At 50.2% G+C, this 24,032-nt stretch overlaps 1 protein-coding gene across 1 annotated transcript in view; it reads right to left on the bottom strand.

Annotated features, from left to right (window-relative positions):
* Nucleotides 1–24,032, bottom strand: part of LOC144783371 (NEDD8-activating enzyme E1 catalytic subunit-like) — a 182,859-nt gene that overhangs the window by 103,933 nt on the left and 54,894 nt on the right. Inside the window, exon 7 of the mRNA XM_078662377.1 lies at nucleotides 23,936–23,990. Within this exon, the coding sequence (XP_078518503.1) occupies nucleotides 23,936–23,990 (55 nt within the window). The remainder of the gene's footprint in view (nucleotides 1–23,935; nucleotides 23,991–24,032) is intronic.

Below are 24,032 nucleotides of genomic sequence, written 5' to 3'. Positions count from 1 at the left end.
CCGGGACACCCCCGTGGGGGGTAGCCGTGCGCTCTATAAAATCCATAAATAAATAATAATAAATAAATAAATAAATAAATAAACATACTTCTACCCGAGGTCAGTTGTGTTCCCCAGCAACCATCGAAATGAGTTCTACCCCTCCAGACCTAACCCCCCATTATTATATAGTAACATCTGCCCTCCGTATGGACAGTACCCCGTCCGGGCCGTTGATCACTTTGGTTGGATTACAGTACCCCAGAGACATAAATTGACTCATGATAGTGGGATGGAGCATTTGAGACCCTTCACCCCTTTGGATACTTGCAATAGGTTTTCGCAGCTTTCCGGTATGGAAGACTGCGACTGATGTTTACAGCCTAGGGGGGTGAGAGGTGATCGATCAGGTGTGGAGGCCCCATGGTTAGTTGGATGCGAGGTCACAAGTCAGGAGGTTACTTTTGCAATTCAAAATGCAGTTAGTAGCAGGTTGACAGGGGCCCTCACGGAAGCTATGACTATGGATAATGCTGTTGGTTTTACTGTACCTTCCAACCCACTTAATTGTGTGGAGGACACTTGTATGAGCACAGCGGGCGGTGAGGGGGGGTGTAAGGGGGTCTCTGGCACAGCTAACAAGGGCTGCCGAGTAATAAATCTGTTATCTTGGAATGTAGCAGGGCTAAAAAGGAAGTTGGATATACCGGAATGGCATTTATTCATCGAGAAGTTCGATGTTTGTCTGTTTCAGGAAACCTGGAGTCTGCTACCAATAAATAAACCGGGTTATACAACCTTTTTTTCTCCAGCAGTATCCAGAGGGAAGGGCAGACCAGCGGGAGGTCTCACGGTCTGGATAAAAATTGATCTAGACTGGGATATGGCTATTCATGACTCGGAGTGTAGTGACATACTTCATCTGTCCGCTAGGGGTTATTTGGAGGGGAATAGGCTCGATTTATTTAATGTGTATGCCAGAGGGGCCCCGGGGGATACTTCTTCAGCAACCTTACTAAGTTTAGACTCCACTTTAGCCAATTGCCCACCTGCAGCAAAAATTATTGTGGGGGGAGACCTCAATTGTATGTTCGAACCTCTCCTTGGAGATGATTCCCTAGGCACTGAGGAAGAAGATTCCAAATGGTCCATCCCGGCCTTGTTATTACCACCTATTCGAAAATGGTCGGCGAGGGCAATCCAAATTAATGCCCTTACTAGGGAACACAAACTAAGAGCACTTAATGGTAGGACCCTGTCTGACAGGGCAGGTGCAATGACCTTTAATAGGCTATCAGGTCCGTCCAGAATCGATTACATCTTAATGGACGTTGGGTTGTGGGCAGACCTAATTGATATGGAGGTGGTATCCACCCAGGATAGTGACCATAATCCTCTGTGCAGTAAGTTTAAATGGGGTATTCATAAAGATAGGGTGGTGAGAGCGCCCATGAAATTAACCAAAGAGATCATCCCATATAATAATAATCGTAGACTCAAATGGGATAAGGCTCAACTGAAGGAGGACCAACTAGGGACCATCAAATCCCTTGTTGTGGATCTGTATAAGGACCTGGAGGTATGGGACCGGGAAAATGGTATTGCCCCTAATCCCTCCATTACCCTTGATTGAATTTATAAAGGCACAATAAACCACGTGAGTCACTTTTTTCTCTCAAAAGGGAAAAGTCGCAGACCGAATAACACCCCCCCCATTTCTAGCAATCCTTGGTATTCGGCCCAGTGTAAGGGGGAAAGGAAAAAACTGACAGCTGCTCTACTCTCGAGGGATCCATTACTGGTTAGAGCGGCTAGGAAGGATTACTTGAGAGTATTAGCGCTGGCTAAACGTGAATGGGAGGAACAGCATTGGCAGGATTTAACAGATGCTGTGAGTAAGAGGAACCCGATGCTATTTTGGGACCTCATTAACAGAGCAAGGCAGGGGAGATCCCAACCACTAGCAGCCCATATAACTAGCCAGCAATGGTTCAATCACTTTTCAGCTTTATATGGCGGTATTGATTATGCAACCAGCCCCAGGGGAGCTAGCGATGTGGGAGGGGAACCTTCAGGGGACGAGTATCCTTTCCCGGCCTCAGAAGTAGCAGTGGCTATTAGACATTTAACCCCCAAGAAGGCGGCAGGTCCGGATGGGATCCCCGGGGACCTTTTGATTGCGGACCCCATGGCCTGGGCCAACTTAATAGCCACCATAATGAACCTGATAGTAAGGGGTCATCCAGTTCCAGATTCCTGGAAGGGAGCAGAGGTCGTTACTGTGTATAAGAAGGGGGCAAGAGATGACCCTGCCAATTACAGACCTATCAGCTTGATAGATGTAATCCAGAAAGTGGTTGGTAGGGTCATTATCTCAAGGGTTGGTGACTGGATGGAGGAGGAAAGTATCCTTTCCCACCTCCAAGCGGGATTCCGCCGGAAGGTGGGTACGATGGACCAGGTCTTTCGCTTTTTTGTTATCTATTGGAAGACAGTTACCATCAAAAAAGGCAGCCTTTATATGGCCTTCATAGATCTCAAGACAGCTTTTGACCTGGTCCCTCGAGTTAAATTGTGGGAGATTTTAGAAAGGATGGGCCTCCCCGGCACACTCTTGAGTTTAATTGCAAGGCTCCACAAGGGGAATTACGCGAGGATCAGATGGGGCGCCCAGGGACAGCTGACAGATAGGGTCCCGGTGAGGAGTGGAGTTCGCCAAGGATGTGTTATGGCTCGGACTCTCTTCTCCTTGTTTGTTAATGGAGTGGTGGACCATCTTAGAGAAGAGACGGATGCTCCATCCCTGGCAGGGGAAAGAATCCCCACTCTACTCTTCGCTGACGACACTATACTGACATCCAAATCCCTGGTAGGACTGCAAAAACTCTTGCATCGTTTCAGCTCCTTCTGCAGAGATAGAGGCCTAACCATTAACACCTCTAAAACCAAGTTGATGACTTTCTCTCCCTCCAAAAGATTTAAAAACGCCTTTACGCTTAACGGGACACCCCTGGAGTTGGTTGATTCCTTCGACTATTTAGGGGTGAGGATAAATAGTCGAATTAACTGGAAGGACCATTTGGCTAAAATGTTACTTGGTCACAAAAGAGTATCTGGGGTGACCCTGAGGGAGTATCGGCAATCAACCAGCAAACCTGTGTCTTCAGTTATGGCTATTTACGAGGGTCAGATACTCCCGGCTTCATTATATGGCTCTGAGCTTTGGGGGTCCGAAAATGTTTCGGATCTAACCACAGCGGAAAATAAGTTTATGAGGGATGTGGTGGCTCTCCCTGTCTCTACCCCGTTGGTCCCCTTGCGGCTAGATTTGGGTAGACGAGCCTTAAGGGATCTAGTGAGGTTGCGCCCACTGCTCTTTTGGGTTCGCCTAAGAAGAACTAAGGAGCTTGCCAAATATGCCGAGGGGTTGGATGACCTAATATTGCTTGATACTGGCAATAAGATTGGCTGGTTGTACAATGTGAGGCACCTTCTCTGCCATCTGGGATTGAGAGATGTGTGGGAGACTCAAATGCCTCCGCCCAAACTAGTTATTAAGAAGCTATATTGGGATTGGGTGCAGGTAGAGGCTACACGCAGCGGGGTTGGGGGTTCACTCACTGAGCGGTTTTTAGAGTTCAAGTGGGCTAAGAAGTTGGAACCCTTCCTCGATCTTATAACTAAGCCTCTAGACAGAGCCCTTTATCTAAAACTAAGGTATGGGACCCTCCCGGTGTATGAATTCACCGCGAGGTGGTCTAACTCTGGAGGCCCTTCGCGACAGTGCCCCGGTTGTGCAGCCCCTAAGGAGTCTGTGGCCCACCTACTATTTGCTTGCCCCGCTTACAAAGTAGCACGGATGATTTGGTTGAAACCAGTATGCAGGGGGCTGAGGTGCCACAGAATGGCCTTACGAGTACTCACTACAGACTCATCATCTACTGCCACGATATGCGGGGTGGCAAAATACTTGAGTAGTGCTTGGCTGGCACGCTCAAAGTTATTGAAGTTACACTCTAGACCACCAAGTGACGAGATTTGCAGTAATTTAAGGTCTCCAACTATCACTTAATGACATGATGAGAATGTTTGACGAAGGTCCATATTAACTGTATTGTTACATTATGTGTTATATTTAATCATGTTTTATCGTTGATCGCTAATACCTTTTATTGCGGGAAATGTACCATTTTAAATGTGTAAAATGTACTCTTTTATGGTGAGCAATTTTTACCGAATAAAGATATTCAACAACAAGAATCCTTTCTGAAAAACCTTAAGCCGACCCGACTGTTCCATCAGGCTGTCCGGAGAGGGATTCAGTCCACTCTCTTTCGGCTTTTAGCCCTATTGACCCATTGGCCTCGCGCAGAATCCTTGGAGCACTGAAATCGGGCTCCCCCAAGGATCCTTGCGCGGCTAGGTTGTTGGCCGAGCTGTCCGACGTGATCAATCCGGAAGTCAATCTTCTGCTCAATCAGTCGCTTCGCGTGGCCTGCGTTCCGTTCTCCTGGAAGCAGGCTCTTATACTGCCTCTGCTTAAGAAGCCAACCCTGGATCCGTCGGTTCCCGCCAACTACCGACCGATCTCGCTCCTGCCCAGCTTGGCGAAGGTCTGCGAAAAGGCAGTTACCTCTCAGCTCACCAACTATGTTGAGAAGGCGGGTTTGCTGCACCCGGTGCAATCGGGGTTCCGTGCTTCTTATAGCACGAGTCCGCCTTGCTGGAGGTGGCGGAAGCTATACGGGACTGTTTGGATGCCGGCGGGAGAGCAGCCTTGGTGATGCTAGATCTCTCAGCGTCATTCGACACGGTGCCCCACTCCCTTCTTCTTGATCGTCTTACTGCTATCGGCATTGTGGGCTCAGCCTGGAGTTGGCTTAGATCCTTTTTGGAGGACAGGTCACAGCAAGTTTGGCTGCCCCCTTGCGCTTTGGCGCCAAAGCCTCTTTCCACGGGCGTCCCGCAAGACTCCACACTTAGCCCCCTATTGTTCAACATCTACGTGACTCCCCTGGTCTATCTGGCGGAGTCTTTGGGGGCTAAGGTGATGGCCTATGCGGATGGCACGCAGCTGCTGTTCTCCTGGAAACGTGGTGAGGACTCGGTCAGCTCAGCGCAGCACTGTCTTGCTGCTGTGTTTCGCTGGCTGGCTAATGTACAGTTAAAGTGCAACGAAGAGAAATCGGAGGTTCTCTTGTTTGGCACGCTCCCGGTGGACTTCAGAGCTAGGCTGTGGCCGCCTGACTTCCCGCCCCCTCTGTGCGATAAGGGTCTTGCAAAAACTCTGGGGGTTTGGTTTGAGGAAAACTTAAATTTCGCGACACAAGTGAAGAAGTTAACAGGGACATGTTTTGGCACCCTGAATATTCTGAGGAAATTCCTCCCCCTCTTGCCAGCCGGTGCTAAAGAGACGGTTGTCCGGGCGTTGATCCTTTCCAGCCTGGACTATGCCAATGCTCTCCTGGTTGGATGCCCGGGCTATCTGACCAGGAAGCTGCAGGTAGTCCAGAATGCGGTAGCGAGACTCCTCCTGGGACTTTCTACCAGGCAGTGTGCGGGTCCATCTTCATCACCTGCACTGGCTCCCAGTTGAGTCATCTTAAATTTAAAATGCTGTCCATTGTCCATCGGGCTTTGTATGGGTTGGGCCCGCTCTATCTTCAGAAGCGCTTTGCCTTTTATAGACCTTCTAGGCAACTGCGGTCCTCTGACCAACTCCTAATACAGAACCCCCGGTTCAATCGCCACAGGCTGGGTGGCTGCTCCTTTACCCGCAAAGCAGGCCTTGCCTGGAATGAGCTCCCTCTGGCCCTTCGGAGGGTGTCGGACCCTGTTCCTTTTAAGAAGAAATTAAAAACTCTGCTATTCTGAGGTCTTTTTTTTCTTTTTCTTCTCGTCCCTCCTTTGGATAGTTATGTGGTGGGTTTTTCTTGGGAATTAGCGCCGGGATACTTTAAGTAGCTGAGCGCTTTACAAATGTAGTATAACATAACATAACATTGTTCTTGTTAAGGCAGGAATTATACTTTTCCTTCTCCCTGCAAAAAGAGATTGCATCAAGAAGTACGGTTAGAGGGTGTAGATCTTCAAAGTACAGCTTTGCAAAAGTTCAAAGGAAGCGCATATCAAGAAGGTCAAGGACAAATTAAGGTACCGCTATGGCATATTAAAAGGACACGTGAAACTCCACAGAAACACATCACAACATTTAAACTGAATAGAGAAGACTGATCAAGCTAATGAAAGATGGCCAAAAGGGCAAAGGAATAACCTTAAACTGTGCCCACAGTAAAGTCTTGCTAGACAAAAGGCAATACACAGAATAGATGATCAGACAATTGCTCCTCTAGAGGTATGGCTTTGTTTCACCAGGCAACAAGTTTAGTCCAACAGCCCGAATATAGACTTGGAGGAAGGGCAGCTAGCAGCCACAATGACATCAACCACTTCCAACAGAAGGTCAAAATCTAAGCTGGTTCTGCTCAATCTGAATTCATTGTCTGCTCTGATGCTGGAGGATACCACCCAGTCGTTGACTGTCAGGGAAACCCTGTGAAGTACAAGTTATTGTCAAAGTCTCAGACCGTTCAAACTAAGACACAAGACCTCACTCTGACGTGCTTATTTCTTTACCACATGGCGTTCGAGTTCCCCATCATTGCCTGGATCATGCTGTCCTTAATGGAGATCAAAAAGGCCTGTAGGGGCCAACACTGAACGCCCTGGACTCGTTGCAAACGTGAAAACGGCTTCAAAACGACAGTGTACAGAGCGGCTTATTATAAAGGGAATCCAAAGTACAGGCTGAATATGGGGTTTTAGTCCTCAGATAGAGAAAACCGTGGGGGACAACAATGACACAGAGCAGTCCGTAGGCGATTGGAAACTAACTGCGACAAGCCTGCCTTCAATAGTCAGTGGTTAAGGTATGGAAATGTAAAGATAGCTACAAGCACCAACATAATTTTAGCAAATACACAAGGGGTAGATAGTAAGGTGCAAGTGTTCTGACTCTACTTCAGTGCAAAGGTACTTCCTACAGGACACAAGGATTGTTATATAAAGTAATGTGTCCTACAGGTCCAAGGATACCATTCAGGCTTGCAATACAGGGCCAACCAAACCAGGGACAGAGTTATTTTGTATTATTTTGAGAAACAGGTTGAATATCCAGAAGTCCAAAATTAGTCTCAAGTCCAAGTCTTTCTTGTGAACTAAGTGGAATAAAAAGTAGCATCCCATTCTTTACTCCTCCTCAGGTACCACAACAATCGCACCCTTGCTAACATCAGCACCTCCCTTGAGCGAATATCAGCATGATCTGCCAACTTTTGGGTGAAAACTGGAGAAATATAGGGAGGGATGTCCAGGAGGCGAAGGCCATAACCAAACCAAACAATCTGAAAGACCACCGGGTCAAGGTAATTGAGCATCAGCAGGACAAGCAATGCTGGATTGTGCCATCTACTGGCTCCAATTGATCATTGGAGAATATATAAAAAAAGGTTTAGCTGCGGTGGGATGACAAGAGAAGGAGGAGTTGCACTGATGCTACAGCTGATCTCGACCTCTGGCATAGACCCGGACTCTTGAGCCACAAACAGTGAATATAGGTTGTTGGACAGGTTGCAAGGGCTGCCTCTGGCGATATGCAAGGCCCTCTGAAAAGCCTCTAAATTTCCTGCTTGTGGAGTTAGCAACTATGGGAAAGTAAACATAGGAAGGGAGCTGTACCTCAGCAGTCCTTAAAAGTATTCAAGAGTTATATCATCAAAAGTTATGTCCATGAGGGAAGGCTGGACCTCGCAGGAAAACCTATTGGAATGCATCAAAGGATGGCGCCTGATAATGACAAACGTGTGATCTTATTGCTAATGTTGTAGAGGGTCTATTAAAGTTAGACAGGATCAAGTAGCATGCCTTTGGGCCTACTGCAGCTGTTAACAGTTTTTAGGTCTCGGCAGTCGAAAGCAGCGCATGCGCATGCGCTGCTCTCGGCAATCGTGAGCTTCTTGGAATCAATACAGATTCCGAAACTCTTGGGGGCGGAGTGGAAGCCCCGCCCATCCTTTTAATTGGCAGTCATCCTAAATGCAAAACGCTGGCTTCTGATTGTAAAGGAGGCTTCTTTGTTGCCGCCTTGTCGCCTTTTGGCCACACCCACCGGGATTTGATCTTTTACCGGCGGCGACACTCTTTCCCTCATTAGGTGGGACGCACTTTTTTCCCCACATTCGACTTTGGCAAAGCAGCCGCGTGTTTATTTTCCCATCGCGCTTTCACTTAAGTGAAAGCCCGATGGAAAATGAACAGCGGCTGCCTGGCGAACGCTTGTTTCTTCATGCAAATATGTCTGTGTCTGGGAAGAAAGAGTTTGATGTGAAGCAGATCCTGAGGCTGCGCTGGAGGTGGTTCAGCCTTCCCTCTCAGGGCTCCGCCGGCACTGGAGGCTGCCTACAGCAGGAAGGATATGAGAGGCACTCCGGTTCATAGCCGGCTGAAAAGCCATTCGTGGGACAGGAATGGACTGAAGAAAAACAATACCCCCGTCAACAATATACTGCCATCGGTGCCAGGGCCCACCCCTGTGCACGACCGGGCTGTGCAGTTGTGGCCCCCGCAGAACCTCAGAGCACATCCAGGCCAGAGAGGAGAACCCGAAGAGCAGTGCCGAGGAGCCGCCAGACAAGGAGGCACTAGACAAAAGCAAGCCGGACTCGCAGCTCATGCGAATCCAGATGTGTCTGCTGAGAGGTAGGAGGCGTGCGAGGCTCCGCCGAGAAAGATATACTGAAAAGCTCGCCGCCAAATAAATCCGCTTTCTGCCGAGGCCCCCATCGATTGCGCTTTATGTACATAAAACAGAGTGCAGTTCAATCAATTCTCTTGTAGGAACCACAGATTACTGTCCATAAATCTCCATAATCTAGCACACTGTCCACAAAGATAGGACATTTTGTTGTGGGACGGGTTGTGCCCGACAACGGTGGGCACAGGAGTTGTGGTTGCACACCACATGACTACTACCAACTCAGACTACTTGGGAAAATATCCAGGGGTTGTGCGGCATTTGGAGTCCACTGTTGGCCTTCTGCAGTCTGCACAAAGATAGGACAGTTGTGTATATTTGTATTGTCTACTATTCTTTCTACATTTTAAAGCGTTGCATGCCTCTAGTCGACTCACCTGGTTCACAACACTTCACTCAAGAAGCTGGTAAAACAAGGGGGAAGAGCGAAAAAAGGGGTGAAGTAAAACATGCAATGAAATCCTTTACGTTACAGTGTTGTTCATGCAAAACTGCATTGAATATTTTAGCATTTGTTTATTGGTATTTGCGTGACTCCATGTGACTTCTTCCGATTGCTTCACTAAAGAAGGGGATTACACGAGTAGGAGGCTGGTGGGGACTTTAGATAAACCATGCCATAAAGGCATTTTAAGATTCTGAGTGCTTCACTAAAGAAGGGGATTACACGAGTAGGGGGCTGCTGGGGGCTTTAGATAAAACATGCCATAAAGGCATTTTAAGATTCAGGAATTTTCAGATAGGACAGTATTATTCACTTATTTGTATTTATATATCCGGGGCGTGACGTAAAATGATACCCCACGCAGAACGTGAAGAGGGGCCCCTGAGTTTCCCTAATCTCACAAATATTCATTGGCCGTGGGCGAAATGTGGCCCCTCTGAAGGGTTTGCGGGCCCTTGAATGGTTGTCCCCCCTCACGCTGCAAAGGACTATATTACGCCCCTGCATTTCTCTATAGAGCTTCCAGTGTTCAGGTGCTAAACCTAAGGCAGTAACTCAAGTGGGAAAGTTTCAATTGGAGAGAAAGCATCCTAAGCTATGAGTACCGAAGCATCTTTCGCATACATTCTAGTTCACCTGTTACAAGTGCTACAACCAACACCCCATCGCCTGACCCGAATAGAAACCATCAGTCATTTTTCACTTCGATTTTCCAATTCTGGCAAATCGTACTTCATGAAAAGAAAAAAATATTTTATGGGTGTTGGACAGGCCACGTGTAAGGCTTGCTCCCTCCCCGCACGACCAGGCCCGAGCCCCGCTCCTCAGGCGTTACACGCAACAACCACCCGTTTCCCGTCTCCTATAGGGCCCCTGCCCCTGAACATCTCCACATCGTGGGCCCGATTCCCTACCGGCCCTCTCGCCCGGCCTGGGCGCCATCTTGGACACGCACCAACCCTAGCCCTGGGCCTGGCCAGGCCCCGACATCCCGGCACCACCATCCACCCAGGAGGTGAGCAGACTACTTGGCAGGTCAATGGGAGAAAGAGGTGTCGATGGCTCTCCCCCGCCAGGTGCCGATCGCCCCCAGCTCCCCCAGGCGCTGGCTCCACCCCCCTGCTGGGTGTCTGGACTCCCTCATCCCGGACCTCCCGACCTCCCAGTGCGAGGGTCCGGACATCAAAGGGCGCCAGACCTATAACTGGCGCAGCTCCAGAGCAGGAAGGCAGTTGTATCCTGGAGTCGAGAGACGCAGTGAAGAACTCATCCTTGACGGACTACTGGCGCTGCCGTAGCCCTGCCTTGCGAACTACCGATCTGCCTGCTGGCGCTGCCGCGGCTCTCTGCACCCATCTTCATCGGGACCTGCTGGCTCCGCCGCGGACCGTCACTACCTTCAACCATCCCGGGACCTGCTGGCTCCGCCGCGGCCCGATCATCTAGAACGCCGAGCTCGAGGATTGTGAGCTAATTCATCTACCACCACATCCCCCAGAGTGGTAACGAGACTGTCCCGCTACCCACCTTACCCAACCAAGAGACTAGAATAGAGGGGACCCCGGAGTCCAGACCTCCTTGTACCACCTCCCCGTACTTAAAGAATTGCTTATAAAGTAACGTTGAACCTTATCCTTGTGTGGTGTACGTCAGTGGGGGGGAAGTTATTTGTCTGTACGATTGCTGGAGACGGATCTCCCCGGAGACCTCTCCCCTTATCCTCGGCCGACCCTCCCGGTCCGTCTAACATTGGTGGCCAGCGACGGGATCCGAATCAACGCGTAATCGTACAGAGAGTAGCTCACCCCACGACAAAACCACAATGTCAACCAAAGAAAGCGGATCCACCGAAAAATTCCAGATGGAGAAATTGGGAGAATACAGCCATCGTGAGTTGAAACAATTCTGCATGGAACTAGGTATCGCTACCACCGGTCTGAATACTAAAGACGATTTCAAGCACGCCATTGAGTCATGGGCAGAAACCGGGGCCGTCAGACCCCCGGACCAAAATCTCGCAACAGCAGAGGAAGACAGCACAGCTCCCGAGGAGCGAAGAACGGGTCTCTCGCAAGATGAGATCCGAGAACGAGAAAGAAACCGACTACATGAGCTAGAGATGGCCCGGCTCAAAATGGATGGCGAACTCAAATTAGCCGAACAAAAACTAAATCTGGAACATCTACGGCTCCGAGAAGAACGGGAAGAGAAACAGAGACAAAGAGAGCTTGAAGAGAAGAGACTGGCGTACGAACACGAACGCAAACTAGCTGAGATAGACTTACGCAAGCAGAACAAAGAATTAGGAGTGCCCGAGCAACCGCGCCCCCCGGGGGTGACAGAAAGGAAGGTACACATCCCCAAGGATGTCGTTCGAGAATATTTCCGAGAGGACGACATACAGCAATGGTTCAAGGCCTACGAGATCGCTATGACCTCCCACCGGATCGATCGAAGCGACTGGGGAGCCGGTCTATGGGGGAGGTTCGTCAATGAGGGTCGCGATGCCCTGCTACAGCTCCCAGACCATCTGATGACCTCCTATGACCACATGAAAGCTACCCTCCTCACCCGCTATGGGCTCACACCCGAAATGTACCGCCAGAGGTTCCGAAACTGCACTCGGATCCCGGGCACAACTTGGGTGGAATACGTCAACTATTTCAGCCGGGCCTTCGAGGGGTGGATCAAGGGAAGCAACGTAACGACTTACGAGCAACTCTTCAATCTCATGGTATGGGAGCATCTATCGAACAACTGCTTCGTCGAGCTCAGGCAGCACCTCCTCGACAGTAAATTAACTGATCCACGACAGCTTGCCGCCGAGGCTGACCGGTGGGAAATTACCCGAGTGGGCCGAACTGGGCCCCATGAACAGAACCGGAACAACCACGGTCAGCACCGTCCCCGAGGAGGAGGAGGGGGCCAGGGACGAGGGAGAGACAACGCCCCGGCCGCTCCCGCTACCAGCACCCCACCCCCGGCCACCCGGGGCAACACCCCGGCGCGGCCGGGATACAGAGCCAATGTCACGTGTCACCGATGCCAGCGAGTCGGCCACTACGCCAACGACCCGAATTGTCCACAGAGCCAGACTCCGAGACCCCGCCAGATGGCTGCCGCCGCCCTGGGGGAAGAACAAATCTACGAAGAACATGAGGAATGTGAGCAAGAACGCCAGGAATGGGAACCAGCCGCCATGGTGCTAGCGTGCCTAGGGGGAAGAGACATGGTCCCGCGGGTCCCCCTACCCGCCAACACCCGGAAGTACAGTCAATGGGTGAACATTAATGGACGCCGGGCCGAAGCCCTACGTGACACCGGGGCCAGTGTAACGGCCGTCCGATGTCACCTGGTGACCCCAGAACAGATTCTGCCGAACGTCCTCTGCCCTGTCCGTTCAGCCGACAATTCGGAGAGTCTATGTCGGATGGCTTGCGTCCCCTTCGAGTGGGGAGGAGTCTCCGGCATGTTGGAAGTGACGGTCCGAGATGATGCCCCCGTAGACTGTCTCCTGGGAAATGATCTTGAGAGTTCCCCGTGGGCCGCCGTAGAGAGGAGAGAGCACCTAGGGATGTTGGGCATCCCGGATTGGGCGTGCGTAACCACCCGGTCCATGGCTGCCCGTGCCATCCCCCGACCCGAAGAACCTGAATGGCCGGCACCTCCTCCCCCGGTCGCTCCAGACACCGACCGTGCCGTCACCCCAGAACAAACTCCCGAGGGGCTCGTTCAGCCTCAGGACCTTCCCGGCCTGGATCAGTGGCGTCAGGAGGGGGGGCCCACCCAAGAACAGTTTCGCCACGAGCAGAAGACCTGTCCCTCCCTCGAGGGACTCCGCCAACAAGCCCTCGCCCAGAGTGCAGGGGATACCTCCGGAACCCATTGGGTCTATTGGGACAATGACCTGTTGTACAGCGAACAGAGAATCGCAGAGTTAGGGGCCAGTCGAGTACTAGTGGTGCCCCTCCGCTTTAGAGACTTCTTGCTAAACCTGGCCCACGATGTCCCCCTGGCTGGCCACCTGGGTCAGGATAAAACCTACAGTCGCCTGGTGACCCACTTTTTCTGGCCCAAGATGAGGAACGACGTACTCCAACACTGCCGATCTTGCCCCACGTGCCAGGCCAGCGGGAAGAGCGGCCGCAAGCTTAAAGCCCCTCTGCAACCTTTTCCAGTGGTCACCACCCCGTTCGAGAGGGTGGGGATAGACATTGTGGGACCCCTGGACCCCCGTACAGCACAAGGACATCGGTTCATCCTAGTACTGGTGGACCACGCCACCCGCTACCCCGAGGCTGTTCCCCTGCGAACTGTGACAGCCCCGGTAGTCGGCCGGGCCTTGATGGGGATCTTCTCCCGGGTGGGCTTCCCCCGAGAAGTCGTCAGCGACCGGGGCACAAACTTTATTTCAAAATACATGAAGTCCCTCTGGCAACAGTGTGGGGTCACCTACCGATTCACGACCCCCTATCACCCTCAAGGAAACGGACTGGTTGAGCGGTTCAACCGCACGCTCAAAGGGATGATTGGGGGGTTGGAAGAGCCCCTCCGTCGCCAGTGGGATGTGCTACTACCGTGCCTTCTCTTTGCCTACCGAGAAGTCCCCCAGAAGTCCCTCGGCTTCAGCCCGTTCGAACTCTTGTATGGGCACCCGGTGCGGGGGCCGCTCAGCCTAGTCAAAGAGGGCTGGGAAATGCCCCCTCTAAAGAACCCTCCAGATGTTTTCAAGTACCTCCTAACCCTCCGCAACCAGACCAGACGGTTCAGAGAGATGGCAAAAGCAAACCTGGAGGCCAGTCAGGAGGACATGAAAAGGTGGTACGATCAGAATGCATCCTCCATCGAATTTGAACCCGGCCAACAAGTGTGGGTAATGTCTCCCACCGAACCATGCGCCCTGCAAGACAAATGGACGGGGCCCTTCAAAGTAATCGAGCGCAAGAGCCCTGTCACCTATCTCATCGATATGGAATCTTCACGAAACCCTCTCCGGGTCCTCCATGCTAATAGACTTAAACCCCACTTTGTACGCTCAGAGCTCAGCCTCTTGATGGCAACCGACAATGGAACCGAGGAGGACTCCGAACCCCTCCCTGACCTCCTACGGTCTCGGGAGAAGGACGGCTCCGTGGACGGGGTCCGACTCTCGGAGGCCCTCACCCTGGAACAGCGCCAAGGCTGCCGAGACCTCCTGCTGCAGTTCGCCACCCTGTTCTCCCTCACCCCAGGGGTCACCCCCTGGTGCTTACACGACGTGGACACTGGAGACAGTCCCCCTGTCCGCCATCGGGCCTACCGCGTACCAGATCGGGTACGGGCCTGCATCCAAGAGGAGGTGGCCAAGATGCTCACGCTCGGGGTCATCGAGCCCTCAGACAGCCCCTGGGCCAGCCCAGTGGTACTGGTCCCCAAAACGGCCGCCCCCGGCGCCACGCCGGAGCTTCGGTTCTGCGTCGACTACCGGGGCTTGAATACGGTCACCAGAACAGACGCACACCCCATCCCCCGAGCAGATGAACTAATCGACCGCATGGGAGCTGCCCGCTACCTCAGCATCTTCGACCTGACAGCGGGCTACTGGCAGATCGGTCTCACACCCCGGGCCCAAGAACGATCTGCATTCTCCACTCCTGATGGCCACTATCACTTCAAGGTCATGCCATTCGGCATGAAGAATGCCCCAGCAACATTTCAGCGGCTAGTGAACCAGGTCCTGGCAGGACTCGAAGAATTCAGCGCCGCCTACCTGGACGATATCGCTGTGTACAGCCGCCACTGGTCCGACCACCTCCACCACCTCCGAGAGGTGCTACAGGCCCTCCAACGAGCTGGCCTCACGATCAAGGCCAGCAAATGCCAAATTGGCCAGGGGTCCGTGACCTATCTCGGGCACCAGGTGGGAAGCGGTCTGGTGGCCCCTTTGCAACTCAAGATCGCTGCCATCCAGTCGTGGCAGCCCCCCATCACCCAGACCGAGGTCCGCGCCTTCTTGGGACTCACAGGCTACTACCGGCGGTTCGTGAGGGACTATGGCAGCATTGTAGGGCCCCTCACGGAACTCACATCCAAAAACCAACCCAAGAAGGTCAACTGGACCCCAGACTGTCAAGCGGCCTTCGAGAAGCTGAAGGCCGCCATGTGCTCCGCCCCGGTGCTCCAGGCCCCCGACTACAGTCGGGAATTTATCGTCCAAACAGATGCCTCCGACCATGGCGTTGGGGCAGTCCTTTCCCAGCTGAACCCCGAAGGACTTGACCAGCCAGTGGCTTTCATCAGCAGACGGCTCCTGGCCCGAGAACAACGCTGGAGCACCATCGAGAGGGAGGCCTTCGCCGTGGTGTGGGCCCTCAAAAAGCTCCGGCCTTATCTCTTCGGCACCCACTTCCGGGTCCAGACCGATCATCGACCCCTGCAATGGCTAATGCAGATGCGGGGGGAAAACCCGAAACTACTACGTTGGTCCATCTCCCTGCAGGGGATGGACTTCACTGTGGAACATCGACCCGGGCAAGACCACGCCAACGCAGATGGCCTGTCACGCTTTTTCCGCCTCGACGAGGAGAGTCCCCAAGAGGATGGGTGACTCTCCCCGCCTTCAGCTGGGGGGGACGCATGTTGGACAGGCCACGTGTAAGGCTTGCTCCCTCCCCGCACGACCAGGCCCGAGCCCCGCTCCTCAGGCGTTACACGCAACAACCACCCGTTTCCCGTCTCCTATAGGGCCCCTGCCCCTGAACATCTCCACATCGTGGGCCCGATTCCCTACCGGCCCTCTCGCCCGGCCTGGGCGCCATCTTGGACACGCACCAACCCTAGCCCTGGGCCTGGCCAGGCCCCGACATCCCGGCACCACCATCCACCCAGGAGGTGAGCAGACTACTTGGCAGGTCAATGGGAGAAAGAGGTGTCGATGGCTCTCCCCCGCCAGGTGCCGATCGCCCCCAGCTCCCCCAGGCGCTGGCTCCACCCCCCTGCTGGGTGTCTGGACTCCCTCATCCCGGACCTCCCGACCTCCCAGTGCGAGGGTCCGGACATCAAAGGGCGCCAGACCTATAACTGGCGCAGCTCCAGAGCAGGAAGGCAGTTGTATCCTGGAGTCGAGAGACGCAGTGAAGAACTCATCCTTGACGGACTACTGGCGCTGCCGTAGCCCTGCCTTGCGAACTACCGATCTGCCTGCTGGCGCTGCCGCGGCTCTCTGCACCCATCTTCATCGGGACCTGCTGGCTCCGCCGCGGACCGTCACTACCTTCAACCATCCCGGGACCTGCTGGCTCCGCCGCGGCCCGATCATCTAGAACGCCGAGCTCGAGGATTGTGAGCTAATTCATCTACCACCACATCCCCCAGAGTGGTAACGAGACTGTCCCGCTACCCACCTTACCCAACCAAGAGACTAGAATAGAGGGGACCCCGGAGTCCAGACCTCCTTGTACCACCTCCCCGTACTTAAAGAATTGCTTATAAAGTAACGTTGAACCTTATCCTTGTGTGGTGTACGTCAGTGGGGGGGAAGTTATTTGTCTGTACGATTGCTGGAGACGGATCTCCCCGGAGACCTCTCCCCTTATCCTCGGCCGACCCTCCCGGTCCGTCTAACAATGGGTTTTTTGTCTCCTTCAAAAGGCTCAAAGCTGTCAACATCCTCCCCTGTCCCTTAGCAAGCCACAGTGTGCTTCTCCAACCCCGGTTGAAGTTTTCCTCTAACAAGCTGACAGCCCGGCTACAGTTAGCTAGTCACAGCGCAGCTCCTGGAGACTGCTGTCACTGTGCAGCAAGCGCACGCTAACACCCGCCTCCTCCATCCATCCACCAGCATCAATCCCTTGCACAGCATTGTTCTTGTTCTTTAATGTTTATATCCTGTCACTAGAGCACGAAAGGTAAAGATGGACGGCGCACGCGCCGCGCTCAGGAGCTCGCGCTGTCGTCGCGGGCGCTTGGCATCTCTCTTTTGGGTTGCAATTAACCTTGAGAACTGCAAAATGGAGCGTCTTGGCTGGACTTTAACCACGGGTGACTCCACAGTTGGTCTGTTGCATGGTGGGAGCTCGTGATGTGGAGAGAGACTGTCAGTAGCGCAGACAGGGAGATGCTGTTATTAAAAAAAACATATTGCAGGAGGCGCACTCATAATTTCCCCTACCTGGAGTACCCGACGGGGGGGGGGGTGAGTGTATGGGGCATTCTGGAAGGGCCGGCCTCCATTGCTCATCCGTCCCGACCCTTGAGTGCGTTGTTCTTATCTTGGACATAACTGAGTGAATAGCAGCGCAAATGTGTTACCCACCTCTATAGGGCGTTGAGGGCCGATAAAAAGAACGCCCCCCTAAAAAAAGAAGAAAAATGGCAGCAGGTGTGTCCACAGGAGGTCACGACGCGAGACTGGGAAAAGATACATGGGAGTGTACGGAAGGTGTCGGTGAGCAATCGCTTTAAGCAAATCTAGTACAATATAATACATATGACGTACCGCTCACCCAGGAGGCTGCACGCCATTGACTGCTCCAGATGTCGCTATGATCAGGCAGATTTTCTGCATATGGTATGGACATATCCAACGATCCAGACGTATTGGGGGGCGGTTCTCGGGGATCTGACCCGGATAACGGGGTGGACAATAGCCTTGGATCCTCATGCTTGCCTACTGGGCTTGATTCCTCGGGATCCGAAACGTAAAATAAGGCAGGCAGTTCCTGGTCCTGGGCCTAGTTTTAGCCAATAGGCGTATTGTGATCCCTGGTTAACTCAGCAAGCACCGCCTACTGACAAAATGGAGGACGGATCCAAGGGAGTGGGCTCAGCAGAGGAGGGGCACATACGGAACACCAGAAAAGATGCAAAAATGCCCGAGGTGCTAATGGCGTGGGGAGCGATGATACAGGAAATAGCAGGACAGGCCTCCCAAGTCACCATAGACCGCTCAGATGAGACGTCCTCCGCTTTGCCAGTGGTTGTTAGTTGCATAAGATAAATACTCAACAACTTTATCTTGGTTGTATAGAATATTAAAAATGCGTCAGTGCTGAAATGATGACACTAAAAGAACCATAACGAGTCTCTTTCAAGTTGCACTGCTGCAGAGTTCAGATTTATTTGTTTGGTGTGGGCTAAAACGGAAAGCCCGATAGGGACCCGTCTCAGCATCTTTTTTTTTTTTTTTTTTAGAACTGCCGGCGCTGAGCATCGGCAGGACCTGGCCCACTTAAAACCCTGGATGAAGCCCACTACTGTAGGGCTCCTATGGTTTTTGCCCCTGCTTCACAACGCAGTAATTCAGTTCCTCGCAGACGCGCGACTGCTGTGAAGCGCTGTTCAAATACACAGTGCAGTCCTGTTCACAGGAACTTGCACACGTTCTCTGCACTCAAACATGAAAAGCGAGGGACTTTAGTGGGCACAAGGCAAATTGAACTTGTCAAAAAAACACCGGCACTTTAAAAAAAAAGACAATGGGGCATTTGCCCAAAAAGTGGCCATTTTTCATTCATTTGTTCCCCGACCTAACACCTAAGCAGTAGAAAGGAGGTATCTGGGTGGTGGGGGTTGGTTGGAGGGTGCATTGTCAGAAGGGGAGGGGGGGTTCACATTGCAAAGTATTGGCCGTTGTATATTTTCAAGATGGAGAAAGAAGAAAAAAGATTAAAATAGAGAGGTGTAGGTCTTCAGAAAAAGGCAAGAGTACATATCATTCAGGAGGGTGGTTGCATATTAACTATACATGATTTAGCCTATCGACGAGGTATCAACGCTGTCATTAGTCATGATTTGTAAAGTGCTGCACATGTGTGCTGAAAAGTATTTCTGGACAAAACAACCAGTTCCCTTCAAGTCAGGATAACTGATATTTTAACAACCCCCCACCCTCCCCCTGCGCCCTTTGCAGCACTGCAGTATGGGAAGTGGCACACATATGTCTTACTCTGAAATCTCTTTTCTGCTGTTGCCTATGAAGAGCACCTTTGAGATAAGCCTGGGCGTTAATGTTTGAATAGTACAGGGCTTGGGTGTGAATAGTGGGAGATTTCTTTGGCATGCGGAAAATTCACTTCATGCCTTACCCTGAGAAGATAACACTGCAGGCTGCAGCATTGAGTCCCTTTTACATGTTGTTCACTGTTGTTATCCTTGTTTGAGGTCCCGCCTGCCGACCATTTCAGATGGATATTGTTGAAAGGCCTGTTTTGTACAATCCCAACACATACTTGGGTCAGCCTACTGCTTCTCATGTTGAGAGTACATCGCTATTCTGAATCAGTGGCGTATGTCTTCGCCTGTAGCACATTTAGTGTTGTGTATCTCTCCGTCTTCTCTGTCAGTGACTCTGTGTGTTGGTGGTTTTGTATGTATGAGTGACACCACAGGTGTCAATGCAGTTCTATAATACGCCTAATAAATATGTTAGCTTTCGCCCACAATAATGAAAGCATAACTAAACAAGCATTAAAAAAGCAATAGGTCTCGCCTTTCATTAAGTTAAAGCCCTTTGCTTTGCTATACAATACCATTAGCAAAGCAAATGGCTTTAACTTAATCAAAGGCGAGACCTATTGCATTTTCAATGCTAGTTTCTTAGAGATATGCCCAATTAACCTGATCACACACCTTCTGTGCATCTAGCGAGGGAGAGTAACTGAATGTTCTTCTAAGTTGCTGTATCATTTACTTTAAGGGCTCATCTGGTGTTGTCATCAATTGGTCTGTCCCTAATAAAATCAGCTTGGTGTTGTGAAATGAATGTAGGCCATATGTTTTTAATCCTGACTGCCAGGATCCTGATGGACATCTTGGCATTACTGTTTAAAAGGGCAATTGTTCTTTGTGAGCTACAGGACTACAGGTCTTTGGGGGGGGGGGGTCAATATTAGGTGAAGAATGAACTCCATCAATCTTGGTGTGACTATTTGTTTTTCAGCAAATGAGTTAAAAACATTCGTCAGGAAAGGCGACAAAATATCAGCAAAGACTTTGTAAAAGGAACTCAAGAACCCATCTGGCCCAGGGACTATTTTGTTCGGTAATGATTGGATAGCCTTTTTAACCTCCTCAACCGAAATCAATTATCCCAGTTCCTCTTTCAAATTGGTAACAATATTTAGAAACTGGATTCGCTATAGAAAGTCCTCTTGCAAGAAAGAGTTGTTCATTCCCACAGTGGGTAGTGTAAAATTGTGAATCCCTACAAACTACTATGCGAAAGATGCACTCTCCTCAGTGGGAAGCCCCAGGGCCGAATTTAGTTTGTATTTCAGTGATGTATCCGAACTACTGGTGTTGCAAAGGCCAGTATATAAACTGCCATCAGTGTAATGGTGTGGAAGTAAGCAATTTTTCTTCTCATCATGTTGAACAAGCTCAAGCTTTTGGAGAGTATAAGAATAAAAGCTAAAAATGTTGTCCAAAGAGAGAAGAAAGTATTCTTCAACTGGAGGTTGGGTTTTATTGATTATGTAACAAGACATAGGGGTAGCCCAAACTGAAAATGGATGCGGATTCTAGAGTAAGATTGGATGCTTCTGGAGCCATGGATGCTGCCGGTGGGTGCAGCCAATGGCAGCCGGTGTAGGCTTTAGGTAGAAACCTTGGGGTACAATCCGGCACCTAATAGGGCTGACTTCATGCAGGGTCAATCAGTGCAAAGAGAGACTACTGGAGGAAACCAGTTCTGCGGTCTGGCATCCACTGGACCTACATACCTACCAGATGGATCCAGGATTAGCTTGAAAAGTTGCAGCATTAAACCTGCAATTTGCTGCAGGTGGTGATGTCCCAGGGAACTCCAGGCTTATCAGATCCAGATTAGTCACTTGGTTCGAGTCAGCGTTGAAAGGCAGAGTCAGGTTCTAGAAAGTAGGCTGTGAATTCCCCTTGGAACTGAAACATAGAAAAAGGTTTGTATATTTTTCTTGTATTTCCTTTTCAATGTGTCCCTCGACTTCAACACGAACAGGAGAGGCATTGGGAAGGGACAGACCCCAATTCTTCTGTTCGGTGGCAGAGTTTCGCTTCCTGCACTGTGGTGGTTTCCAGCTGTATCTTGGATCATTTGTCACAGGACTTGGAATCATGTTGGTGTGGAGATACCAAAGTCAGACATGTCTGAGCTGTAACTGACATTTGTTTGCAACATAGTTTAAATCCTGTTGTTTTATGTGTTACATCCCTGTACACTGCCAAACGGTTTGGACAACAAATTTCATTAATACAGCAATTAATAGTGTCATAGTCTAGATCCCGATCGAACGGCACAGAAAAAGAAGAAATGATGCCAGCACAGAGGGTAGGCACCTATATGCACTGGATGTCATCATGTCTGCAGGAGGGATAGTGTTACAGAGGTGACTGATGGCACCACTGCATGTGGGCAGGAGCTATTGCAAAGAGTTTCCAAATCCATTCTGCATGGGGAGATTTACATGGTGAGGAATTTGAGATTATGAGTAAATCTAAAACAATTGTTTTGTGTGCACTACATAAGAGTTATCAAATGATCCTGAGAAAACAGAATACATACATCTAAAGTCATCAGAACTGTGCCATTGCAAATGTATTAAAAACGGTTAACAGTCCTAAATGGCATCAAAAACACTGACAAGAAAATCTCAAATGGCCAATAAATAGAGGACCCTTTTATCAGAGATTATGAGCTTACCATGATATAACCTTTATCAGCCAATGCCAAGTTATTTCTGCTCAGTGTCTATGGTGTCCAGCACACACAGGATCACAACTTCGCAGCTATTGGTTTGGCTAACGATAGAGCTTTGATTATGTTAACAGAAAACTATCTGGCTAAAGCAACATTTCAATTTCAGCTGAAAGTCGGCTAATGCTGAAGTTGGGTATCCTTCTTGTTACATTCTTACTGAACAATAGCATTTGTCTACCTTAATGCAGATCTCTCTTCCCAGTTGCTGGCACATGGCACCCAAGAACAAAGTGAAAATTTTCCTGAGAAGCTATAGCTATATGATGCTCCTAAGACAGATGGCATCAAATAGGCAATCATTCTATCCCTACACAAAGTAGGCGCTGATAAAGTACCAAATGCTTAAGATGCAAACTTGTGAAGGTCAGCCAAGAGAACATCTCAAACCTTAGACACTTTGAAATTGAATGAAAGGCGCATTGGTTCATAAATGAGATCAGTTAAAAGCTATGTAACACAAAGGACAAAAAATTAAAAGAAAAGAACGTCCTGGATGATGCTGCATAACAAATATACTTAACAACAAGGGGTGGTGATGGACAGAGTTTCTGAATTAAGCAGAATACTCTCACCCAGTCAAGAGATCAGGGCTAGATCCAACACCGTTTTTGAGCTCACTGCACCATCCCAGTTCAGAACCTGGCTATATGCAAATTAGTCTGTTCCTGTCCCAGTGCATGATGGGAACAGGGCACACCAAACTACCAAGCCAATTCTTACACTGGGAAGGAAACAAGCTTCCGGGGACCGGTTTCTGGCATTTCAGCCGTCGTCGGCCCGGCTTGCTTGAATCCTGATGGTGCAATGAGCAAGGGACTCACATCTGAGTATACCCTTCCACGCTTAGGGTGGACAAAATATTTAACAACAAGGGGTGGTGATGGACAGAGTTTCTGAATTAAGCAGAATACTCTCACCCAGTCAAGAGATCAGGGCTAGATCCAACACCGTTTTTTAGCTCACTGCACCATCCCAGTTCAGAACCTGGCTATATGCAAATTACGGTGATGGATCAAGCCCTGATCTGTTGACTGGGTAGGAGTGTTCTGATTAACTCAGATACTCTGTCCATCACCACCCCCTTTTTGTAATTATTTTGGCCACCATGAGTGTGGAAGGGTATGCTCAGACATGAGTCCCTTGCTCATTGCACCATCAGGATTCAAGCAAGCCGGGCCGAAGACGGCTGTAATGCCAGAAACCGGTCCCCGGAAGCTTGTTTCCTTTCCAGTGAAGAATTGGCTTGGTAGTTTGGTCTGCCCTGTTCCCATGATGCACTGGGCCAGGGACAGACTAATTTGCATATAGCCAGGTTCTGAACTGGGATGGTGCAGTGAGCTAAAAAACGGTGATGGATCAAGCCCTGATCTGTTGACTGGGTAGGAGTGTTCTGATTAACTCAGATACTCTGTCCATCATCACCCCCTTTTTGTAAGCATAACAAATATACATCTTCAGAAATGTTCCAGTTTTCAATGAGTTGTAGGAGAAACATGCAAGGGCATGAGAGTTGTGGCTTAATACAACGTATTAGTAACACATTAGCCCTCTCTCTAAGCCACTCGGCTCAATACCTTAAAATGTATGTACACTTTCTGCACAGCACCCTATTCCTTTTATGAGTAGTCCTAGTGTTTCAGTAAAGTACCAATTTTAGCTAAAGACAGTATTTGTTTGCTTGGAGTATAACATTTTTTAGCGTGTATGCAGAGATAGGTCATATCAGGAAAACTTTTTAATAAAACCCAGATGAGACTGTCTAAGTCACCACAGAGTATATACATACTTCCAAACCTTATAGTCACACTTGACAATGTCCCACCCACTTAAGTCTTACACATAACCCCCTCCAACAGACCAGAAACTTTGACACGAGACATGTAAAAAAAAGAATGAAAACACCTAAATAGAGTATTTTAAACATATAAACTGCTCCATTTTCTGCTTCCGGACATAAAGCTTTGTGTTTGTTTCACTCAAATGTTACCTTTCAATGTCTTGGAGAGATTAGGTCTCGTCCGTTCTTCAATTGAAGCTACAGTCTGTAGACAAAAGCAGTTTGTTTAAGCTGAAGTCAAAATATA

The sequence above is a fragment of the Lissotriton helveticus genome, chromosome 9 (genome assembly GCF_964261635.1).
Source record: "Lissotriton helveticus chromosome 9, aLisHel1.1, whole genome shotgun sequence".
In the NCBI taxonomy this organism is placed as follows: Eukaryota; Metazoa; Chordata; class Amphibia; order Caudata; family Salamandridae; genus Lissotriton; species Lissotriton helveticus.
The sequence above is the reverse complement of the archived record's forward strand: the minus strand, read 5'-3'. Positions and strand labels throughout refer to the sequence as shown.